Source organism: Macrotis lagotis, chromosome 1 (genome assembly GCF_037893015.1).
Source record: "Macrotis lagotis isolate mMagLag1 chromosome 1, bilby.v1.9.chrom.fasta, whole genome shotgun sequence".
NCBI classification, from domain to species: Eukaryota; Metazoa; Chordata; class Mammalia; order Peramelemorphia; family Peramelidae; genus Macrotis; species Macrotis lagotis.
The window spans coordinates 245,585,184-245,611,622 of record NC_133658.1 but is presented as its reverse complement, the minus strand read 5'-3'; the positions used below and the strand labels follow the sequence as shown (position 1 = coordinate 245,611,622).

The 26,439-nt window shown below is 37.9% G+C and overlaps 1 protein-coding gene and 1 non-coding gene across 2 annotated transcripts; one reads left to right on the top strand and one right to left on the bottom strand.

Annotated features, from left to right (window-relative positions):
- Positions 1 to 580: 580 nt before the first annotated feature.
- H2AZ2 (H2A.Z variant histone 2) lies at positions 581 to 25,915 on the bottom strand. Its single transcript, XM_074210055.1, has 5 exons — positions 25,734 to 25,915; positions 21,721 to 21,798; positions 11,669 to 11,782; positions 3,829 to 3,958; positions 581 to 909 (listed from the first exon to the last, which is right to left on the bottom strand). Exons 1-5 carry the CDS (start codon positions 25,734 to 25,736, stop codon positions 848 to 850), a joined length of 387 nt encoding a protein of 128 aa, XP_074066156.1. The 5' UTR covers positions 25,737 to 25,915; the 3' UTR covers positions 581 to 847.
- On the top strand, positions 5,798 to 5,899 carry LOC141510551 (U6 spliceosomal RNA). The gene has a single exon (XR_012475019.1). It is a non-coding gene; the product is annotated as a U6 spliceosomal RNA (small nuclear RNA).
- Positions 25,916 to 26,439: the final 524 nt, after the last annotated feature.

The window sequence follows — 26,439 nt, the reverse complement described above, 5'->3', positions numbered from 1 at the left end:
GGATTTACAGAAGTTTACAATGATTTTGAGCTTCAAAATAACCCTAGAAGTTAGGCACTGTCATTATTATGATCATCATTTCAAGTTGATATTCATGCTCAGAGAAGCTTATGCGTTAGTTTCACATCTGAAGTGGGATCTGAACCTAGCTCACTAGAAAAACCAAACCAAGAAGCCAAGGCCTGCCTAAATAGTCCCCATTCTGCCAGTAATCAACTGAGTGACCTCATGTAATGTCTAGGAGCCTCCATGTTCTCCTCTGTAAAATGAAGAGAACAGATCAGCTATCTAAAAATATTTCAAAATCTTTCAGTTCTATGATTTTATGACTGCTATTATTGCCTAATTATGTCTAAATCCATATCCAAAATATATGGAATAAGAGCATTTGACAAACTAGGCTTCAAAGAGTTTTACTTTAAGCTAGAGGATAGCTCCCTATCTGTTACCCTGATGTTCATTAAATAATTTCCATTTAAGGCTGAGGAGTCATTTGAGATTCTGTTAAAAATAAACTAAAATATTCCTTACTAAATAAACAACCAAAACCAGTATACTATGAACAGAACAGCTGAGACAATTTTGTAAAAAATGGTTTTATCAGTCCATTTTTGTATAAAACACATGGGAAGAAACCTAGCCAATCAACACACAAATTGCTGTCACATGACAAGATACGTTGTCAAACTTGGAATCTAAAGAACATACAAATGTTATCATGTCTACAGTCAATTGTCTATGCTTTTCCTTTTAAACTATTTTAAAAAATTCCACATATCCCCATTATTTCTTCTGTCCCAGTTACAGTACAATGACAGGGAGGAAGAGGGTTGGTTAAAACAACACTCTATGCAGTTTTCTGCTGTCCCTTCTTTCCAATCAGAGACTTGTGGATGTGAGGAATCACACCTAAATTGAAAGAAAAACAAGATTATTAGTAAAACTTCTCCAGTAAGTTATTTTATAAATTCAATGATAAATGGTTGCATTACAGAAACTTTTAAACTGATGATTTAATTTCTTTTTGTATTCTAGAGTTTTCATTCTATACTTTTCTCATTTAAATACTTCATAAAAGTTGAAAACTAAAATTCCTTAGCTTTAATTCTTTGTTATGCAGAATGACTCTTGAAAGAGGAGTGGGGGTAAATACAAAGAAATTTAGGCAATATACAAAAGGCATTAATCAAATTTTATTTTAAAAAATGTAGTTTATTCATATTAATATTACTGACATTTCTGAGATTAGTCTTTTTAAGTTTTTGTTGATTAGACCTGTAATTTCTTTTTTCTTCTTTCTTTTTTTTTAAAGTTTTTTTGCAAGGCAATGGAGTTAAGTGGCTTGCCCAAGGCCACACAACTAGGTAATTATAAGTATCTGAGACTGGATTTGAATCCAGGTACTCCTGACTCCAGGGCTGGTGCTTTATCCACTGCGCCACCTAGCTGCCCCAGTTACATTTATTTTTATGAAAAATTATAAAAAAGTATAAATCTAAAGAATTAAGGGGACCTTGATTACCTTTGGCAATTCTCTATGTTGACAACAGTAAACTGGTGCCATTTTCCACTCCTAAGTCCTGAAGGACAACTAAGTTCATTATTCTATAAATTAGTTGTTTAAGGAACTCAATGGAACTAGATTCATTGCTGCTGGATGTCTTATTATTCCAATGCACACTCTTAAATTTTCCTAGATGCATCAAATATGTATACATTTTCTACAATCTGAGTTTCAAATAGTTTGTTCATGAAGTGATGCTAGATCAATGATTTTGAGAATAAATTTGCCTCTAATCCACAGGGATACTGACAATTCTGTGGATGGATGCAAGTTCTAGTTCTGTAAATGGTGAATTCAATGTGTCATCAATGTGACTAGTCGTTTGCTCTAATTTTTCATATTATATTATTTGAGTAATACCATTGTACAGTAGAATTCTAACCATCACCAAGGCAAAGCAGAGCCTAACAATGACTAGAACAAGAAGTCTGGGAATTTTGGGGGTGGTATTTGTCTCCACCACACATTAATTCTTCATTCATCACTGCCCTGATGTTACCATTAAATCTTCCTCTTTTTAGACCCTAAGTTACCTCTAAAAGAAGGAATTGAAGACAGTTTTCAATGAGTGTGCTGAATATTAATTCATTGTTTGCTGGCACTGTAATGGACTAATGAGGCTTGGCTGTGTATATGTGGTTTATTCTAAAGTCTAAAAATTATGAAGTATTTATTCAAGCACCTACAATATGCTAGGTATAGAGGCTATAATCCCTGGTCACAAGCTTACATTTTAATGGGGAAAACAAGCCCTTATATATAAACATATAGTATAGATTTAAATTGTAAAAGTACATTTATGTATATATAAAGCAGTTGAACACCAAGTAGTTTGGGAGACAGGACATTAACAGTTGGAGGGTTTCAGAAATAGTTTCATGTAATAGATGTTGCTTAAGAATTGTCTTCAAGATGACGAAAAAAGCACATACAAAAATATTTATAGCAGCCCTATTTGTGGTGGCAAAGAATTGGAAATCAAGTAAATGTCCTTCAAATCTGGAATGGCTTAGCAATGTATGTCATGGAACACTAACTGTTCTATTAGAAACCAGGAGGGATAGGAATTCAGGGAAGCCTGGAAGGATTTGCATGATTGATGCTGAGTGAAATGAGCAGAACCAGAAAAACACTGTACACCCTAACAACAACATAGGGGTGATGATCAACCTTAATAGACTTGCTCAATCCATTAGTGCAACAACCAGGGACAATTTGGGGTTGTCTGCAATGGAGAATACCATCTGTATCCAGAGAAAGAACTGTGGAGTACAAAGACCAAGGACCATTACTTTTAATTTAGGAAAAAACCTGGTATCTTATTGTCTGATCTTGCTATCTCATACTTCATGTTTCTTCCTTAAGGATATGATTTCTCTCTCATAACATTCAATTTGGATCAATGCATACCATGGAAACAATGTAAAGACTGGCAAATTACATTCTGTGGGGAGTAGGTGGAAAGAAGATTACGAGAAAAAAAATTGTAAAACTCAAAATAAATAAAATCTTTAAGTACAAAAACAAAAATAAGAAACTCACAAAATTGGACTTGCAGAGACAGCTAGGTGACACAGAACATAAAGTTCAAATCCAATCTCAGACACTTGACATTTACTAGTGATTACCTCACCAAAAAAGATGAATAAATGAATGAATGAAAAAAAAATTGTCTTCAAAGAAGAGAAAGACTCTATAAAGATGAAAGTAAAGAGGAAGTGAATTCCAAGCATGTGGTATAGCCAGAACCAAGGCACAGAGATGATGGGGTTTGTGTGAGGTACAGATTCGGCTGGACAAGAGATAAGTAATGTCCAATCCATGTTGTAAAGGCTTTAAAAAAATTAAACAGAGGGAATTATATTTTATTCTAGAGCTAAGAGAAAAGAACTGGAGTAAATAAGTAGGGGATCTCATGGCCCTATCTGCCTTAAGTGCAGAAAATGACTAACTGCGACGAGTTAGTAGCCTGGTATAATGGGCTAGAAAGAGCAACATGACTTCAATTTCAAGGTTTGGTCTATAAGTCATTATATCAGCACGGGCCACCAAGAACAGATTTTAAGTTATTCATCAGTACTGGTAGAGGGCGTTTCTACTAGAAACTTTACATATAGAGAAAATCATGGGCTTAGAAGTGATAACAGGAGCAATAATAGGCTGCATAGATTAGTTTCCAAGCAGTCATTTAAATACAAATGAATTAATGGCCAGTCAAATTACAGACTCCAAAACTTCCTCTACTTAAAAAAGATATTACATACCACCACCAGCAATAGTAGCCTTGATAAGTGAGTCCAACTCTTCATCACCACGGATTGCAAGCTGTAAATGACGAGGAGTGATACGCTTTACTTTGAGATCCTTAGAGGCATTTCCTGCCAATTCCAGCACCTATAAAAAAAGTGTTCATGAAATAACTTAAGGAAAACTGAAGAAGATTCTTGGCTATAACAATGCATCATAGAAGTCAACTCACACTAAGATTAGGAAAAAAATCATGACAGCATTTGGGCACAAAATACAAAACAATAAGGGAATAAAATTTGGTTTCTCTTATTTTTGTATAGGATTTTATACTTTTAAAAGTTTTCACATATATTATTTCATTTGATTCTTTTAAAAAAACACAGGATAATAGATTTAGAGCTTGAAGGGCCCTGAGAGGCCATGAGATTGAACACTGACTTAAAGAGTAAGGATTTGTCCTGGTGAATGGAATTCCTTATATTAAAAATTCTTAGTATATAGATAATTTGCATTAAAACAGTGATGTTGACAATCAGATTTTTGTATGTCCTATTTTATTTTATTTTTTTTAGTTTTTGCAAGGCAATGGAGTTAAGTGGCTTGCCCAAGGCCACTAGGTAATTATTAAGTGTCTGAGGCTGGATTTGAACTCAAGTACTCCTGATTCCAGGGCCAGTGCTCTATGCACTGCTCTACCTAGCTGCTCCTCCTTGTCCTATTTTAAACAATTGTCTATAAACTTATATATAACTTCCTATAGACCTTTGGAATTCGTTTTTTTAGGTTTTTTCCAAGGCAAATGGGGTTAAGTGGCTTGCCCAAGGCCACACAGCTAGGTAATTATTAAGTGTCTGAGACCGGATTTGAACCCAGGTACTCCTGACTCCAGGGCTGGTACTTTATCCACTGCTAGCAGCCCCTTTGGAATTCCTTTTTTTTAAAAATTTATTTAAGACAATTGGATTAAGTGACTTGCCCAAGGTTACACAGTTAGGTAATTAATAAGTGTCTGAGTCCAGACTTGAACTCAGGTATTACTGACTCCAGGGCCAGTGCTCTAACCACTGCCCCACACACCTTGGAATTTCTAATACTGTCACAATAATTATCCCATTAACACCAACTGCTTCCAAGAAAACGGCTATAAGTGAAAAATTACTGAAAGCAATGTTTCCACAGGCAATATTATAAATGTATGGATATGCCAAGAAACATTCAAATGAAGCGTGATTTTAATAACCTTTTTCTTTAAAAAGCAAAAACAAGGACAGCTAGGTAGTGCAATGGATAGAACACTGGATAGAACACTGGCCCTGGAGTCAGGAGTACCTGGGTTCAAATCCAGCCTCAACACTTAATAATAATAATTACCTAGCTGTGTGGCCTTGGGCAAGCCACTTAACCCCATTTGCCTTGCAAAAACCTAAAAAAAATAATTAAAAAAAGCAAAAACAATAAACCCTTCCCCAAACAACAACAATAAACAATGCAATTATGCAAGTTCCTTGGTTGTACTGCATCGACAGGAAAACAGAAAGGGAAGAGAGCTACATCTGTACAATGGAACTTATGACTGACAAGAATTTAGTTAATTGAATGAAAAAAATTGCTTGGGTAGAGTCTGGGTTGGTTCCCTGAACACTAAATAGTTTCTGTCTTTCCAAAGAGAGAATTTGTGAAGCAGCCTATCTCTCTACCCACTTGACCAGATCTACTCTATTCCAAACAATGCTCTATTCACTTGAAACTCTGAATTTCCAGAGATAAGAGACTTACTTCACACTTGCAAGGAGACAATAAAGTTGATTCTTTATCTGCATAATATTAAACCAGCTCTACATCTGTCAGCATAAATCCACTGAATTGAACTAAGCAGCTCTTTGAAGCTTAATAGCATTTTCCAGAGTTACTTAGTACCAGGACAGATAAAAATAATTTAATTTAACAAAAAAATTACATATACATATTCTTGTTAAAATGTTATTTCTGGTAGCAGCACATATACTAAAACTGGAACAATAGAAAAGATTAGCATAGCTCCTGTGCAAGGCTGACATACAAATTTGTGAAGTGTTCCATATTTAAAACGGTATATATGTGGAAAGAAACTATAAAGAGTTTCAAGGTATTTTAAATAAGAAAATACAGATCATAATCCATAGTCCACAAACTCACTAATTTGCCCAATCCTATTAATACTTTATTCCCCTCAGTGATGACAGCTTGAAACAGTTAAAATCATTTGTTTCCTTAACAGCCTATGTCAAATATCTTACAAAGACCAGCTGATTGTTACTACCTCTCTTAGATTTACCTTTTTCTATCCATTTCTTATTGTTACCTCATACAGAGATTATCACAATAGTCCAGTGCCCAATCCCCAAATTCCCCTAAGGTCCCATTATGCCCATACAACCTAACATTCTACTACTATTCCCCAATATGTACTCTCTGTTACTAGAGAGTCATCCTTGAAACCTGAAAGGCCTGATTTCAAGTCCTAGCTCAAATCCATCCTGGGAGGTTGGTGCTATTATCCCATTTTACAGATGAGGAAACTGAGATAATGATTTGTACATATTTATTTGTTTTTTTAGAGGCAATGAGGTTAAGTGACTTGCCCAGGGTCACACAGCTAGTAAGGCCAGATTTGAAAACAGGACTTGTCAATATTTGTTAATATTTTGAATATCTGATCTAGGGTTAATCTTTAATAGCTGAAGAACTGAATATACAATCTTTGTGCAAGAACTTATGTGAAACTCAAAAACTCAAAGACAAATACTGAAAAGTAACTTTGCGGGGCAGCTAGGTGGTACAATGGATAGAGTACTGGCCCTAAAGTCAGAAGGACCTGAGTTCAATTCCAACCTCAGACACTTAAAACTGACCTTTGGCAAGTCACTTTAACCCCACTACCTTAAATAAATAAAAAATTTAAAAGGGAAACCCCCCCCCAACTTTGCATTAAATAAAATTATATTCATTAAAAAATAATAAAAATGGAACCATTCCACAATTTTGACATCTCCAAACTTTTAGACATTTGGAATGTTTCCAGTTTTTGATAATTATAAACAAAGTATAAATATTATCTGTACATTTAGGTTTTTTTCCTTTTCAGTTATTTCCTTGGGCCATATTTCCAATATGGACTACTGGTTCAAAGGAAATAAGAGACGTTACTTCATATTATCAGATTTTTCTTAAAAAAAAAAAACAAAAAAAACTGTCACCACAATGCAAGTGTGCCTCTTTCTCTGTAGCTTTATGAATCAACAGGCTGTCATACTTTCATTTGGAGGGTGGAATTTGGAAGACCAACCAGGACTTTGGATTTCATTCCTCAAATGAACATGGGCTCTTCAACTTAGTCTTTGAGAAGTGTCAGGGGCATTAAGAGGTTAAGATATTTTTCTAGTGTCACACATTCAGTATGTATTCAGGCAGGTCCTTTTAACTCTGGGGCTAGGCACTCTAACTTACATGAAGCTGGTTCTCAGAAATTTGCATATCCCTTTTTGAGGTCAATTCACAGGATACAACAACTGTTTTTTTTGCAAGGCAAAAAAGGCTTGCCCAAGGCCACACAGCTAGGTAATTATTAAGTGTCTGAAACCGGATCTGAACCCAGGTACTCCTGACTCCAGGGCCCGTGCTTTATCCACTGTGCCACCTAGCCACCCCAACAACTTTTTTCAAATGTTTACTTATTATTATTTGCTTTCGTGAACTGCCTGTTTATAGTTTTTGATCATTAGAGACAATTACAATTTAATGGTTTACATTACACTATAGAACTCATGCTTTTCTAAGTCATACTTATCAGTAATATATCTTGCCCATTCTGCTTTTAGACATTATTTTGCTTTTAAATTATTCAATTTTTTTGTTTCCATGTAATAAAAACTTATCCTTACTTTTTGTGCTGAGCTTCAAGAGTCAAAAACCCATGCCTTATAAACAGAATAACTGCACTTGGAATTTATTATCATAATTAATAATTTCTTCAAGATCATTTGAGGCACAAAGTTGAAAATACAACTTTTACATAAACAAGGAAGTTCTTGCCCATTGTACTACAGTTTTAAGCTTTTTTTCCCAATGCTTACTGAAAACATAAAAAGTTTGTGTTTGTCCTTTCCAGCAAGATGCTATATCCTCTCTATGCTTCTCTCCACTGTGTACTGGTGCCCCTCTGCTAATTTTTCTTTCTTTGCCACTGCCTACTGGAAAAACCTGGGACACCCAGGTTAAAACAGGGCAGAGATGGGGAAACCAATGTTTCTCAGCTTTGAGCATGAGAGCTGAAAGGTGGCCTATACTTGACAAATTTATTTGGAAAAATTCATAAGCCATTTCCAAAAGCAAAACACAATTAAAATATTTCCCTAATTTAATCAGGTTTACTATCTATTAAGATGTTCTATGTATATGAATCTATTTCTGAAATCTCTCCAATTCCTACCCACCACATTTCATGGATGATGGACTCAAAATTCAATGCTAGGTCTGTGTGTACCTGGGCAAATCACTTAATCTCTCTTCAGCTATTTTTTCTTCTGTAATATAGGTATATTTCATAATAATTGAACCTTATAGGGCTGTTGTGAGCAATAGCTTTAAAGTATAAGCAGCTTAAAACAAAGACAAGTTTTATGGAGTTTAAAGAGCTGTAAGAGTTACATGCATTTTTTGAGTTCATTTAACATGAATTACTGATTTATCATGCACCTAGCACAGCACCTGGTATCCAGTGGTGCTTAAAAAATGTGTGTTGAATGAATTTCAATGGCGTGAGGGTAATTTTTTGGATTCTCTGAACACACAGATACATTTTCTATGAAAACAATCACCAGTAATAACTGACATTTATACAGCACTTAGGAAATTGTGCTGCACTTTATCTCATTTAAATCTCACAACCATTTGAGGAGGATACTACAGATAATGGCTTTTTTTTTAAGGTTTTTGCAAGGCAATGGGGTTAAGTGGCTTGCCCAAGGCCACATAGCTAGGTAATTATTAAGTGTCTGAGGTCAGATTTGAACTCAGGTACTCCTGACTCCAGGGCCAGAGTTCTATCCACTGTGCCACCTAGCTGCCCCGATATGTTTTTTTTAATAGAAGCATCAGTGGAGTTATATTATTCATTCACCCCTCGTTACAGAGCCAGCAGGCTCCCTAGAGCTTGATTAGAGAAGAAATTTGAATTCAAGGTCTTCCTGGATCCAAGTCCAGGCCTCATATACTTTGCTAAAATGCTTTTCAAAATATCTCCAAAATAAGGCTATACTTAAAAGACAAATAAAAAAAAAAATTAGGGAGGACCTTCCCCCCCCTTTTTATAATTTCTTCCAGATATAGACCTAGAATTGGAATTGCTGGGTCAAAGGGTACAAATAGTTTTATTGCTCTTTGGGCATAGTTCCATATTGCTCTCCATAGAGGTCAGATCCATTCACAACCCCCCCCCCCCAAGCAATGAATCAATGACCCAATCCTCCCACCTCTCCAACATCAATCATTTCCCCTTTTTCTCATCTAGGTCAATCTAATAGGTGGGAGACAATAACTCATTGTTGTTTTAATTAATTTGCATTTCTCTAATCTACAATGATTTGGAACATTTTTTCATATGATTATCTATAGCTTTAATTTCTTCATCTGAATACTGTCTGTCCATATCCTTTGACCATTTATCAATTGAAGAATGACTTGTGATCTTATAAATTTGATGCAATGTTCTATATATTTTAGAAATGAGACCTATATCAGAACTCCTAGTTGTGAAGATTGTTACCCAGCTTCCTTCTTTCTTTCTAATTTTGGCAGTATTGATTTTATTAGTGCAAAACCCATTTAATTTAATATAGTCAAAATCATTCATTTTGCAGTTTATGATGTGCTCTAACTCTTGTTTGGTCAATATTTATCCCCTATATCTGATATTTATACTTTATTGATGGTATCACTCTTTATGTCTAAATCCTGTACCCATTTTGCCTTTCTTTTTATACACACACACACACATCTATATATATCTATATATGTATGGTGTGAGATGTGGATCTATGTCTAGTTCTTGCCATACTATTTTCTAGTTTTCCCAACATTTTTTGTCAAATAGTAACTTCTTATTTTAGAAGCTAACATTTTTGGGTTTGTCAAATAGTAGATTGCTGTAGTCATTTACTGCGACTTCTTTTGAGCCTATCCTAATCCACTGATCCACTGAACCAAGAGAACAATGTTCATCAACAAGAACATTGTGAGGTGAACAACCTTGATGGAAGCAGCTCCTCTCAGCAGTCCAATGAGCAACAAATATATTTGACTGGTTATGGACTATATGATCCCCAACCAGAGGAAGAAAAACAAAACAACAAACAGACACACACACGCAAACCTTTCTGAATCTGATGAACATTTATAAAAATTATCTATCTTATATATCTCTTTCCCTTAATCCTAATTCCTTATACTGAAAATTTTGTAATTTGTAAACATGTTTATCACAATATGTATGTACAATGCTAACTTGACTTTGCTGCTGAGAGGAGGAAGGGTAGGAAAGGAGGGTGGAAAGAAATTTGGTAATTTAAAAATATACATCTGCATATAGATGAAAATAAAAAATGTAGGGAAGAATCTTGAAATACCCTAAAATGTGGCTTGTGGTGCCCTATTTATGAAACTTTAAGTTTATATAAAAATAGTTGTCTTGGGGGCAGCTAAGTGGTGCAGTGGACAGAGCATTGGCCCTGGAGTCAGAAGGACCTGAAGTCAAATCTGCCCTCAGATACTTCATAATTATCTAGCTGTGTGATCTTAGGCAAATCATTTAACCCCATTGCCCTGCAAAAACTTAAAAAAAAGTTGCCTTAAAATGCTACACAACCTCTCGTTTCTCTAGAATCCAACCACCAAAAATTCTAAATAACCAGACTTGGAAACAGTATTAAGAGGAGGATGGGTTTTTTGATAGCTATTTCAGCAATGTAAGCAGCACACCCTTTTCTCTGATTGTTTCAGTGTGCACAGCTGTGTTCCAGCAGACTGAGGTGCCCAGAAATTGACTCATGGAATAATTAAATCTGCTTTTCTTCAAGAATCAGCTTGAGATAAAACAATTTTAATACATCCCCCGCATTACAAATGTAGAGTACTGCCATTAAACTCTGGTTTTAAATAGGTATTTTAGTACCAGATCTGGCACCTAGCAAGCACTACATAAAGGTTACTTCTTGTTGTTGTTAGTTATCTGTAGAATAATCTGGAATCCCACAACATTCTATATTGGAAATGAATTGAGGTCCTAACAAATAACTTACAAACTAAGACAAAGTCTGTGATTTGGAGGTATATTTATTTGTTTGTTTGTTTGTTTGTTTATTTAGGTTTTCACAAGGATGGGGTTAGGTGGCTTGCCCAAGGTCATAGCTATGTAATTATTAAGTGCCTGAGGCTGGATTTGAACTCAGGTTCAGGACTGACTCCAGGGCCAGTGTTCTATCCACTGCACCACCAAGCCACCCCTGGAGGTCTTTTTAGAGGGATATCAGGTCTCGCAAGAGGGCTCCAAGGGGTGTGTGTGTGTGTGTGTGTGTGTGTGTGCGCGCGCGTGTGCACGCGCGCATGCACACACAAGCCTATGAGTAGCTAGCATCCTACTAAAGAAGATAATGAAAAAAATCGGCTTGTATGTATGCTATATTAGGCAGACATACTCTAGGTTACTTAAACCTAATCATTAACCATTTTTGGATTCTGTGGATGTATCAGAAATGATTACATAGTACCTCAAAAATGTTTATTAACTGACTAGTAATATTTAAGAAAATCTTCACCAACCTCAGCAGTGAGATACTCCAGAATTGCAGCACTATATACTGCAGCCGTAGCACCCACCCGTCCATGGCTCGTGGTACGAGTCTTCAAGTGTCTATGAATACGGCCCACTGGGAACTGAAATAGAAACAATCTCAATTATGAAGCACTTTAAAAATTTAGGTTGCTGAATACATTTAGAACTGTCCTAACAGTAAGTGTTTAGAATAAAATGTGAAGAGAAAACTTAGTTCAGGTATAAAAAGTTATTTATTTCAGATTGCTCTCTGGCAATCAATTGTTCTTGGGATCTAACTTCTAAGGTCTGAAGTCTAAATTAAATTCCTGACAAGGAAAGAACAAGTTTGACCTTTTTCTTCCAGATAATAGGAAAAGAAATGGAAAACAGGAAAGAAGATGGATAATCTTTCCTATTTGGTTTTCCTTTTCCTATTCTCTAGCATACATACATTGTATACTAACTATAACACTGTGATGATTAACTATGATGGACTTATAGCTTCTCTCAACATTTTAGTGATCAAGGACAATTCTAAAAGACTTGTGATGGAAAATACCATCCACATTGAGAGTTTCAGGGAACTACAGACTCTAAATGCAGACCAAAGTATACTATTTTCATTCTTAAAAAAATTATTTTTATGATTTTTTTCCCCATTTAGTTCTGATTTCCGTTCACAACATGACTAATATGGAAGTAAGCTAAACATGATTGTTCTTATATAACCCATATCAAATTACTTGCTGTCCTGGGGAGGAGGGAGGAAAAGGAGAGAGAGAAAAATGTAGAACCTGAAATTTTACAAAAAGATGAATCTTGAAAACTATCTTTGTATGTAATTGGAATTTCTAACATTTAAGTGTCTGAGGCCAGATTTGAACTCAGGTACTACTGACTCCAGGGCTGGTGCTCTATCCACTGCACCACCTAGCAGGCCCAACTGAAGATTCTTTTACTTTAAATAAACAAAATTGGAGTAAGAACTCACTCAAGGAAAATTGGTAGGGGAAAGCTTAAAAGCAGTCTGGCTTGGATCAGCAACTTACCCTGGATACTACAGTAAGTTCAAAACAGATATATGATTTAGACATAAAGGGTGATATAAGTAAAGTAGGGAAGCATGGAAAAAATCTTCCTGTCAGCTCTATGGATAAGGGAAGAGTTCATGACCAAACAAGATAGAGAAGAATCACAGGAAGTAAAATAGCTATTTTGACGATGTAAAATTGAAAAATTTTCCAACAAAATCAATGCAGCCAAAATTATAAAGAAAGTAAGATTTTTTTATAGCAAGTTTTTTTTATAAAGGCCTCATTTTTCAGGTAAATAACTGAACCAAATTGAGTCATTTCCTAATTATTAGTCAAAGGATATAAACAGGCAGTTTTCAGAAGAAATCAAAGCTATTTAAAAATAGTTTAAAGCACTAACAACTAGAGAAATGCAAATTAAAAGAACTCTGAGGTACCACCCTCACACTTCTCTGGCTTAAATGACAGAAAAAAGAAATGACAACTGCTGGAGGGGATGTGACACTGGTTGGTACTTGTTCTTTGTTATTGAAGACAACCAAAACAAAATCACTAGAAAGACAAATTACAGTGTGCCTTGTCTGTAACTATCAGACTAATGAGCTTGAAATGCTTTACCACAGGTTGGGCATAAATAGTCCAGGTGAACACTTGGGGGAAGGGGAGGATATTCTAAACTTATGCATCTCTTATTGCCTTTGAGCAGCTTCAATTCTACCTTGCTCATAGAGCACAGTACTCTCTCTATGAGGGTCATGCTCAGTGGTCCTGTGCTAGTGACTCCCATGCTGCACAAGGAATTCTAAAGTTCTTAAGAGAGACCTTCAGGGTGTCCCTCTATTGCTTCTCCTGACTCCCTTGTGAGAAAACTGCCCTGTGTGAGTTCTCCATTAAAAGTCTTTTCTGGCAAGCATAAACCTGGCATTGGAACGTGGCCAGTCCATCAAAGTTGTGCTCTGTAGAAACATTAGAATGCCTGGAAGTTTAAATTTGGCCAAGTAGAGAAAAGACCCCAGTGTCTGGAATCTTCTGCTAGGTGATCTTCAGAATCTAAGACAATATAAATGGAAGTGATTCAGTTTCCTGGCCTGGTGCTGGTAGACTATATAGCAATGAGATCAGTACTGCTGGAAACCTTCAGTTTGATTGTCAGTCAAAAACCTCTTCTCTCTCTCACACTTTCTTTTGGAGCCTCCCAAATATTGGCAATGTCTGTGTCAATATCATTATAAATATGTACCTCCTGGAACATACACTGTGTCAAGATAAGTGAATTTATCCATAGTAATCAAAACTTTTCCATTTGGTATAATCAATGTTCCACATATGAAGTGGTGTTGGCACCATTATTTTTTCTGGATCTAATTGTTGGGCTAAAGTTAGCATAAGCTGCAGAGAATTGATCCAAACTTTGCTGCATCTTGTTATCATAGGTCACAAAAATCAAGAGTCAAAACAATTAGTTATGGCTCTAGATACAGTGGATAACATTGATGGCTTCAATGTCTTACCAAGCTCTAAGAATTCCATAATGCCTGCTTCGGCTGCCCTCATGGCCACTGTAACAAAATGTTTTCATCTGCCCATTCTACCAGTGGAAGACTTCACAAACTTGGGATAGATAGTCCCCCAATTCACTGATGGATTTGAGACACCTTAGTTAATGTCAACCTGATTTAACCCATCTGCAGAAACGATTTACTGGGGTGTGACTGCTGTCCATGCTATAGTTTCTTGGAGTCACAGGGAAAGAGTTAGTTGCCTCAGGTAGAAATCAAATGTGGAAAAAGCCCTGGAAATGGCTTGACAGGCCTCATACCAGAGGCACTAGCCTCCCATGAACACACCCTTCATCACCATAGGGACATTAAGGTACTGCTGGTGGAGTTGTGAACTGTTCTAACCACAGTGGAAAATAATGGACTATTCTCAATGGACCATAAAACTGTATACCCTTTGAACTGGTAAAACCAATACTAGGGCTGTACTTCAAAGAAAAAAAGAAAAAGGATTCACATGTGCAAACATTTATAGAAGCTCTTTTTGTGGTGGCAAAGAATTGGAAACTGAGGGGATACTTATGAATTGGAGAATCACTGAACAAGTCATGGTATTTGATTGTAATGGAATACTATCATGCTATGAAGTAATAAGGAAGGGGGAGGTTTCAGGAAAAACCTGGAAAGATTTTTTTTTGAACTGATGAAAAGTGAATTAGACAAAGAGATTAATGTATGTAGTAATAGCAATATAATAATAATAATAATAATGATTAACTGCATAAGACTTAACTACTCTGATTCATGGCTGTTTCAAAGGATTCGTGATAAAAAATGCTATCAACCTTCAAGGAGAGAAGTAAAAGTTCTTACAATATTAATGCTACTGTGTACAACCACAACCTTCTTCAGTTCTGCTCACTTTACTTTTACTCCAGGTTCTTGAGAGCTCATTATTTCTTATAGCACAATAGTATTCCATCAAAAATTGGTAACTCTTCTGTGCAGACTGAAGTACATTATTTTCCCTTTATTTTTCTTGCTCTTTCCCCTTCCCAGCCACAAACATGGCTGATTGGAAATGTTTTGCATGACTTCATATGTATGACTGGTATTGTATTTCTGGGCTTCTTAATGTGGATGGGAGAGAAGCTGGAGGGAAGAAATTTACAACTAAAAAAATATATATAAAAAAACAAACACCAAACCAAAAACTAACTCTACTGGACTACATGGTCAAGGTAAGGTTTAGATGGTAATCAAATATGAATGAGTCAATCTGGAAAGTTATTCAGGGTATTTATAGTTTACAGATACTTTAAAATAAGATTTCTACGCCCTATAAACTTGCCAATTGCAGTCTGTCAACTGTTCCCATTTCTTTTTAAAAACTTAATCATGAAAAAGGGGAGCCAAGATGGCCACAAGAATGGCTTGTGTCTTAGGCACTCTCTCATAAAAGTCATAAGCTAAGGACTCTAACTAAACTTTCGAGAGAGACAGAATCCACAGAGGGACCCAATGAGGCAGTTCTCCTACTCAAGGTAAACTGGAAAAGAGCAGAAAGGCTCTGTTCCCCTGGGGGTTGAAGGGGTGGCCTGACAGAGGGAAAGAACTTCAGCCTCCATGAGGCAGCCCCAGGGCATGAGCCCATTGAACCTAGGGAGGGGAGTGAAGAGAGACAGCATGCTGAGTTCTGTCCTCTGCCCCTGGAACAGGACTCTGGGGCTCTGACCACATTCAGATCCTGATCGCAGTCTAGGCCCCCCCATAGAACAGCAAGGGGCCCCTCCACCTCAGCCTGGTGGCAGAGGGGGGCGCATAGGGTCATTCACAGACCAGGAGGGAGGACAGAGCCTCACACACTGAGACCCTTGTGGGAGTGCCCCAAAAGCTCAAGAAGCACCCCCAAAACCAGGCTCAGGCTGGGAAAATGAGCAAGCAGAGAAACAAGAGGAACACCATTGAGAAATATTTTGCACACGAGCCCAAGAAGGATCAAAATACTCAGTCTGATGATGAGGAAGCACAAGCTCCTGCATCTAAGGACTCCAAGAAAAACAGAAATTGGGCTCAGGCTATGACAGAGCTCAAAAAAGACTTTGGAAATCAAATGAGGGAGTTAGAAGAAAAACTGGGAAAAGAAATGAGAGAGATGCAGAAAAAACATGAAAATGAAGCCAGCAGCCTAGTCAAGGAAATCCAAAAAAATGCTGAAGAAAACAGCATGCTAAAAACCAGCTTAGGTCAAATGGATAAAACAGTTCAAAAAGTTATGGAGGAGAAGAATGCTTTAAAAAGCAAAACTGGCCAGATGGAAAAAGAGATAAGAAAACTCTCTGAGGAGAACAAATCCTTCAGACAAAGAACAGAACTCAGGGAAATTGATAAATTTACGAGAAACCAGGATTCATTACTTCAATACTAAAAAAATGAAAAATTAGAAGAAGAAATGTGAAACATCTCATTGAAAAAACAACTGATATGGAAAACAGACTTAGGAAAGATAATTTAAAAATTATTGGAGTACCTGAAAGTCATGATCAGGAAAAGAGCCTTGACATCATTTTCAAAGAATTATTACAGGAAAATTGCCCTAATATCCTAGAAGCAGAAGGCAGGATAGAAATGGAGAGAATCCACCGATCCCCCCAAGAAAGAGATTCCAAAAAACCAACCCCTAGGAATATTATAGCTAAATTCCAGAATTCCCAAGTCAAAGAGAAAATATTACAAGTAGCCAGAAGGACACAATTCAAATACCATGGAGCTGCAATCAGGATCTCATAGGACTTAGCAGCAATTACATTAAAAGCTTGTAGGGCTTGGAATATAATATACCAGAAGGCAAAAGAGCTTAGAATGCAACCGAAAATCAACTACCCAGCAAGGCTGAATGTCCTCTTCCAGGGGAAAAAGATGGACTTTAAATGAACCAGGGCAATTTCAAATGTTCCTGTTAGAATGCCCAGAGCTGAACAGAAGGTTTGATCTTAAGATACAGGACTCAGGTGAAGCATGGAGATTGGAGAAGGGGAAAATATAAGGGACTTAATGATGATGAACTGCATGTATTCCTGTATAGAAAAATGACACCGATAATACTCATATGAACCTTCTCAGTTAATAGAGCAGGTAGAGGGAGCTTTTATAGTGGAAGCAAAGGAGAAAGCTGAATTTGAAGATATAAAATATGGCATAAAAAAGGAGAGGGGGGAATAGGCCAAGATATCTCATATAAGTTTTTTCTTTATTACAATGAGCTATTGCAATGATATGGAAGGAGGCAAGGCAAGGGGGAATGAGGGAATCTTCGCTCTCATCAGAGATGGCTAGGAGAGGAAACAGCAAATATACTCAATGGGGTATAGACATCTGCAGTAAGAAAAGGGGGGGGACAGGGGGAAGGGGGGAGATGTGAATGATGGAGGAGAGGATGGACCATGGGAGGAGAGTGGTCAGACATAACACATTTTCCTTTTTATTTCTTGCAAGGGGCTGGGATTGGATGGCCTGCCCAGGACCATAGGGCCAGGTGGATGCTGGGCCTAAGGGGTGGTAGCAGGGCTCAGGGCCTCTTGGCCCCAGGACCAGGGATTTGTCTGCTGCGCCACTCAGCTACCCTACAGCAGAGTCAGAGTGAAAGGAGAGAGAAAATATAGTATGTGGTAGTGGAGAAATACGAAGGAGGGAGTTGCGATCAGCAATGGCAATGTTGGAAAAATATGGAAGTAACTTTTGTGATGGACTTACCATAAAGAATGTGATCCACCCGCAACAGAGTTGTTGATGTTGGAACAAAGACTCAAGCACATTTTTTATTATTATTTTTTTTTTTGGGGGGGTGCAGGTCAAATGGGGCTGGGTAGCCTGCTTGGAGCCGAATAGCAGGGTGATCGTTGGGTGTCTGAGGCTGGATTTGGACCCAAGTGCTCCTGGCTCAAGGGCCAATGCTCTGTCTGCCACCTAGCCACCCCTACTATTAGTATTTTATTTTGGGTCCTTTTTTCCTTTTTTTTTTTTTGGTTTTTGCAGAGCAGTGGGGTTGGGGTGGCTTGCATGTCACACGGCTGGGTGGTTGTTGGGTGCTCCTGGCTCCAGGGCTGGGGCTCCGTCCACTGTGCCACCTGGCTATACCTACAATTATTACTATTATTTTTTTTAATTTTAATTTTTTTCCTCTCCCCTTTACTTTATCACTCAAGCGAGTCTATATATATTTTGTGGGGGGAGGGGGTATTCTGTTTACTCTTAAATAAGAATATTTTATTAATGTATAAAAAAAATTATTTGTTCAAAAAGAGAATAAATAGATATTTAAAACAACAACAACAACAACAACAACAAAAAACTTAATCATGGGGTGGCTAGGTGGCACAGTGGATAAAGCACTGGCTCTGGAGTCAGGAGTACCTGGGTTCAAATTCGGTCTCAGACACTTAATAATTACCTAGCCCCGTGGCCTGGGGCAAGCCACTTAACCCCATTGCCTTGAAAAATCTAAAACAAACAAATAACCCCCCCCAAAAACTTAATCACTAGTAATCTTTTGTGAAAAACAAAACAAAAACACAATGTTTCTGAACTAAAGTTGATGTTCAGGGTAGAACTAAAATATTGGATAGTCCTTTGCAGGGGCTGGTGACCCAGAGAGAAAACAAGGTCCAACAGAATTGGGCTGTCTAACTTTATTTAAAAATTTTTTTTATTGAAACAATAGACAATATATTTTGATTTGCCATTTCAGTGAGAACTCTGCAGTAGCTTGACTTTGTTTACTAAAGCACTGAGTGAACTCACAGGTGGATACATTTTGGATGGCCCTGCACTAGAGTATAATAAAGGGTAATTCCTTTCCTTTTTCAGGTCATTTCTTTATTAATCAATCAGGAAGCACTTTAAAAGTATCATTATATGCCAGATGATGTATTAGGTTTTGAAGATAAACAATTCCTGTGTATAAGGAGCCCCCATGATGGGATATAGCTCATTTATAATAAAATTCTCAGAGGGAATTCAGTACAAGATTAATTGGTTGAATGAATCCCATTACTGCCTTTAATTACTTGTTTTTTAATTTTTTTTCTTTAATTACTTGTTGATAGGATTCCTTCTCCTTCTCCAAAGCTAATTTCCCTACCAATGCTCCTTGTCACCATTTCTTTTCAATTTCTTTTAGATCCTTTTTTTTCTTTTAAGAAAAAGAGGTAGTATGATATAGTAGAAAAGAGTCTTGGTCTTGGAGTCAAAACAGATTTAGGTTTCAGTCCTACTAGCTGTATGATGCAGTCACTTAACCTGGTCTAAACCTCAATAATCTGTAAAATGAACAAATAATACTTATAACTATCTATACCTGTAAGTATCCTATGGAGTTACTAAAAGAAAAAAAGTCACTATAAAATTAAAAGTAAATTTTACAAGAATTTCTTCTTCCGGAATTAAAAAGGGGGGGGAAGAAGCAAAATAAAAGGGAATGACTAAACAAATTCAAGTATAGGAATGTAACAAAATATTGAGTCATAAGAAATGGGAAATGATGAAAAGAGATGACTACAGAGAATCCTTCATAGTATGAACAGAGTAAAGTGAATAGAATAAGAACATCTTATACAAGATCATTAAAAAGAAAAAACAATTTTTAGTTTTTTTTAGTTTTTTTTCCCCAAGGCAAATGGGGTTAAGTGGCTTGCCCAAGGCCACACAGCTAGGTAATTATTAAAGTGTCTGAGACTGGATTTTCTAAATAAATAAATGAATTTAAATTTAAGAACTTCAGGGGCAGCTAGGTAGCACAGCGGATAGAGCAACAGCCCTGGAATCAGGAGTACCTGAGTTCAAATCCAGCCTCAGACACTTAATAATTACCCAGCTGTGTGGCCTTGGGCAAGCCACTTAACCCCATTTGCCTTACAAAAGCCTAAAAATAAATAAATAAATCAATAAAAAATTTTTAAGAACTTCAATCTGTTCAATGACCAACCATATCTCTATGGTAAAACATGTTACCTATCCTCCTGACAGAGAAGGACTCAAGCAAGGTTTAGAAAGACATTTTCAGACATGATCACTGAATAGTTTTGTTCTGTTTGACTGTACTTATTTTGTACAAGGTTATTTATTTTTATCTCTCTTGACTGTTTAATGAGAAGAGAAAGCAGGGATTAGCAATAATAACTACCCCTCTTATTCCCTTCCTTCAAAGAGGGCAACTGAAACATTTTAAAAATTGCACAAAAGGGGCAGCTAGGTGGCACAGTGGATAGAGCACCAGCCCTAGAGTCAGGAGTACCTGAGTTCAAATCCAGCATCAGGTACTTAATTGCCTAGCTGTGTGGCCTTGGGCAAGCCACTTAACCCCAGTTGCCTTGCAAAAAAAAAAAAAAATTGCACAGAAAAATTTAGAAGGAAGCAAACACAAGCAGGATAGTTTTAAAAGTATGTTTGTCAGCTAGGTGGTTCAATGGATAAAGCACCGACCCTGGAGGCAGGAGGACTCAAGTTCAAAATCTGCCCTCAGACACTTGACAATTGCCTCACTGTGTGACCTTGGGCAAGCCACTTAATCCCGCTGCCTTAAAATATAATTATTTTTAAAAAGCGCATTTGTAATTTATTATATACTTCAAACAATTCCAAATGTTATGAAATGGAGATCCCTGGTTTCAGACAGAATCTCTTGGGGGTGGGGGGGAGACAGAGAGAGAGAGAGAGAGAGAGAGAGAGAGAGAGAGAGAGAGAGAGATTTTTACAAAGAAACAATTATCTCTGCTTTCTCTGCATATTCAACATCTTCCTTTTGAAAAACTATCTCCTAGCTTAAACAGAACCTTCATATGACTTTATTGCTCTTTCACTTTTAGTATTTTTTCCTTCACAAACTTCTTGAATAAGAGAGCACTATTTTCTTATGACCCATATTGTCCCATCATAGCTTCTGTTTTTACCACCCAGATGAGACATTACTCTGAAAGATTCCAATGACTTCCCTATCTTGACCTACAAATAGCATCTGTACTGACCACACCCTGATCCGAGAAGTTCTCTTCCCTGAGTTTCATTAACAACTCTTGATTCTCCTCTTTCCTCTTCTGATCTCTTCTACTTTTCTTCCAAGGATCTTCCTTCTACTGCCTCCTAAAAGTGAGCATCCTTATTCTCTTGCTTTTTTTATGAATATGCTTTTCATCACGTACCTCATGGCTTCAACTACTATTCCTTCATAATGGTACTAATATTAGCTAACATACAACAACCCTATAGATAAAGAAACTGAGGTTCCATAACATCCTAGGGTCACAATGCTACTTAGTATCCAAGGTATGAATAGAATTCCTAAAAAAGTTCAATGTTCTTATCCATCATACCCTAATAACTCCCCACCTCTATTATGTCCAACCATAATTTTTCAAAAAGTCTGTTGGACACTTATTAGAGATATATCTTTATCAAGTTTCATTATTATACCACTCATGAATATCAAGGAAAAATTGGTTCAAAATAAAGTAATTTTTCCACACATACCTGTAATCCAGCTCTTTGTGATCGTGACACTGCCTTAGCTTTGGCCTTCCCACTGTCTTTTCCAGCTTTGCCTCCAGCCTAAGAATAAAAATAAAGAACTTATGAATATTTAAAAGAAAACTATATAGTTTTATTCTATACCATTAAAACAAACATCCTCTTTTCAGTGACACATTAGATAATATGAAACCACAACTACCTTGCATTAAGTTACAAAGTATTTCCCTTCATTACCTTGCAGATGTGGGGATGGAACATTCCCTAGACTCATTTTACATATACATGTATATATATATATATATATATACATATATATATACATATATATATGTATGTTATATAAAAGTTGAATACTTTTGGGGACCTATTATTCCCCTACCCCATATTTTTTACTCTTTGTTAAAAGCATTATTGTGTTGAGAAGGGATACATTTGGAAATGAAAATGATAAAGTTATCAATAAAATTAAAAATTTGACTAAAAATAAGGTTAAATTTTCTTGAATGTTTTATTAAACTTCTGGATTTATAAGTAGAAACTGAATGCTTCCATTGACTTGAAGAACTAAGAAACAAATCTTTTATTAAAGTAATATTTTAGATTCAAGAACTTTAAATTCTTAGATAAAAAACTTCAGTGGCTATAAGGAAAAATTGTAATATTTCTATTTTCTTCAAAGGACAACTTAAACACATACACAATTATTTATACTTTCAAAAATACACAAATAAAACTCACCAATTATTCCCTATGTTCCTTCTATTGTTTTCTTTGTACTTATAAAAATAAGTATTACTTCATATGAGAATGACATTTCAATGTCTTTATATCAAACTTTAAGGGAAATATGTCAAAACATTATCTGGCTTATCCTATTTCCCTACATTATCAAAAACTGATGTTTATAGTCTTAACTTACACAAGGGAAGTATCTATTGGGAGTTACAAGCAGATGCAATTAAAAACCCTAATACTAATTTATATTTTCTTACCTAAGTTAAATCAATTTGTCTGGTCTTCCGGAAAATTTAAAATCGTATGACAGTTTCTTCTCTTTCTTCACTGCTCCAACCCCAAATCCTGTACCATCATTTAATTAAAATTTCAACTAGGGTACCATTAGGGAGAAATCCCATTTAATAGTGAAGTGACAAAGTATATGAAAAGGAAATTGCAACATATGTACACACTAAATTCAAAGTCTTCATTAAGTTTTATGTTTAATACCTTAAAGTCCCAATAAGACTAAGATACATTCCTATGTATCTGAGGTCATCTTATGGACTATACACTATCATGGACATGATATACTACCATTGAAAAAATTCTGTTTTATCTTTCCTTACAAATGTAATCTTAATCAAAAGGAGTTATAATATAAATTTAAAATTGTATAATAAGGTACCTGGATAGTTGGGCGGACACCTGTGTTTTCAGAGGCTCTGCAACTATTATTGCCATCTATTTTATTATGTTTGCAATAAACTGGCAAGGCATATAAAAAGGTCCGCTAATTTTTTTTCTGGTGCCAGTGTGGAATCAAGTTTTTGTACTGATTCATTCCAACAAAAGTATCAAACTCTGGAGAGCCAAAGATATAGTAAATTCTCATACTGATTTTTATTTTATTTTATTTAAGGTTTTTGCAAGGCAAATGAGGTTCAGTGGCTTGCCCAAGGCCACACAGCTAAGTATTTATCAAGTGCCTGAGACTGGATTTGAACCCAGGTACTACTGACTCCAGGGCCAGTGCTTTATCCACTGTGCCACCTAGCCGCCCCTGATTTTTATTTTACTACCCAAAACATAAAAGTTCTTCAATACTAAATTTGTTTAAAGTTAGTTAATTTTTTATTTAAAATGGTTATCATTAACATATTGTTGCACAAACTTAGATTAAAAGTTGCATAAGTTATATAAAAATTGTTCCTTATAAAACTTATTTCAAAACAGCTACAAAAATTTCAACATAATCTTATTTTTTAATGTAGGTTGATTACTAGATGGTTGCAAAAATAGTATAGTGAACTTTTTATCTTAAGAAATTACATTAGGGGCAGCTAAGTGGTGCAGTGGATAGAATACCAGTCCTGAAGTCAGGATGATCTGAGTTCAAATCCATCCTCAGATACTTAATTATCTAGTTGTATGTCCTTGGGGAAATCACTCAACCTCACTGCCTTGCAAAAACAAAAACAAAATTTTATTTTTATTTATTTAAGCCTGTCTGAAATCAGGGAAATATGTATACACAAAACCTGTACTTAGTACAACTCATTTTAGTTAAAAAAAAATTGTATGTATAACACATCTTCCAAGTGCTAATTTTGAGAAAAACTAAATCAAGTTAAATAATTCTAACCTTAAAATCTGGAAAGGCAAATAAAAGCTTTATATCATCAAGATCATATAAAATCATGACTTTAGCTATTAGTTCAGAATATCAGTTCTGCAACAACTATAATTTTTCCATTCCATCATTAAGGTAGATAAAAGGTTCTTTTCACAAAACAGTTCAAATGTTAAACTGAATAGAACATGATCTTTTAAGTATGAAAACAAGATCTAAGATGTTTTAATTTGTTACAATTATGTCTCAAACAGCAACAGATAATAAACTGATGTAAATTTTCCTTTAGTTTCAGTCTCTAAAATGGCAGTTTGGAACAAAATGCCTCAAATCAAAAATGCCGATAACTCAATACAGTCCTCATTATCTGGCAATACTAATGCATTTGCAATTCATAAATTATTATCATATACCTCATATCTCTAGAGATACGCTAAAAAGACCTTATATCATGATCAGATACCCACTTTAAGTATTTGGTTAATCTAAATTGAGCCTGGGTTTCTACCAACAGAAGCTCTTTGCCAACTAAATGCTATCTCCATCAATATATATAAATATCTAACACGAGAGTTGGATTAAAGTGCTTTCTGGGTTTGAAAGTATATGATTTGGGGCGGCTAGGTGGCGCAGTGGATAGAGCACTGGCCCTGGAGTCAGGAGTACCTGGGTTCAAATCTGGCCTCAAGACACTTAATAATTACCTAGCTGTGTGGCCTTGGGCAAGCCACTTAAACCCATTGCCTTGCAAAAACTAAAAAAAAAACACAAAAAAAACCCCCAAAGGAAAAAATCTTCTAATCGCACTGAATAAGCTCCAACCATACACGTGTGTGTGTGTGTGTGTGTGTACACATAAGCATCTTTCTGCTGACAGACAACGTATGTTGCTTCTGCTCAAGGAGTCTGTATTGAAAGGAAGTTATTTGCCGGCTCCAGAACAAAGGTTCGGTTTCAGGCAAATACTGAAGAAATGCATTTACGTCCTCTCCTTATGCAAACTCATAGAGTTGCCTTTAAAATAATCATAAGCACGAATCCTGCCCTCGCCTCACTTTCCATTCAAGACCGAACTATTCGCACAGGGATGTCAACAGAGTGACCCGGTTTGGTCGGGAAAAGTCGGCGTGCTGCTACGAGGAGGAACCCGAAATGACCGGGATGCTGCTCTCCCTTCAAGCGCTTGGCAGGAGGCCGCTGGGGCCCAGGGAACCAGGTGCGCCGGCTCCCGGCGCCGGGGGCGGCCGCAGACCCCCGATCCCACGGCGGGCCACACGGCGCCCGCACTCCGGCTCGGCTCGGCCTCCCCCGGGGGCGTGGCCTGCGCCAAGTTCGGGGCTCGGGCGGCCGAGGGCGCTGGGGCTCCGGGCTCAGCCCCGAAGGCGGCCGAGACTCTCGGCAAACTCCAGGCTCAACAGGTAACGCGCGCGTCCCCCGGCCGCCGGGCGCGGCGAGTGGCGAGGCCGCAGCCTCGGCTGCCCCCGTCCGGCCTCCAGGGGCTCCGTCGGCAGCCGGCAAGACCCGTCCGAGCCGCCACCGGCACCTGCGACCCGGCGCGCCCGGGCCCTCGGCCGGGGGAGGGGAAGCCGCAACTCGTCCTCGCCCCGCCCCGATCGGCTTCGCTCCCCGCCTCCGGCCCGGCTCGGCCCGGCCCGGCCCTCACCATGGTCTCGGCGCTGCTCCTGCCGCCGCGTAGTTGTCGCTCCCCCCGCTAGGATGCGGCGCCCGATCTGCCTCACCCCAGCCCGAGCGCTCGGCACCGACCCCGACAGCAGTCCCGACCCGCCGCCGCCGCCACTATCCCCGGCTCCAGCCGCTAGAACTACCGCCGCCACCGCCGGAGCCCCAGACAATAAGCCGCCTCCCCCCGCGCGCTTACCCCTGCCAATACCCGCGCGCCTTGCTGGTTTGAACCCTCAAGGCGACCCAATCGCGCGTCCCCTTGTAACGCGGCTCCGCCTCGCTTCGCCTCCTCGCTAACGGCTGTTTGTTTTTGCACACGGCGCGTGAGGGCGGGGCCTGCTGGCCCAACACCCAACAGATTTGTGCGCGGGACAGGAGGCGGGGCGGACGGCAGTCAACTCTCCACCTGCCTCTGAGCGCCAGAGCGGAACGGACAAGGGGACTGGCCAATGGGTGGTAGCTCTGGGGGCGGGGGGGGGAGGCCGCCAATGAAGACAGCGCCCGCGAGCGAGGAGGCGGGCTGTCCAGAAGGACCGGGGCCCTATCCAATCGTTCGGGCTCATGGAAGGGTTTGTGGGTTTCCCGCTCATTCCTGGGGGTCGCTCCTCTTTTCTTCCTACGCTCGTTCGCGAGGGACGTGGCGGTTGGACTCCACTTTGCATTCAGGCCCCTCGCCTCTTCCTGTC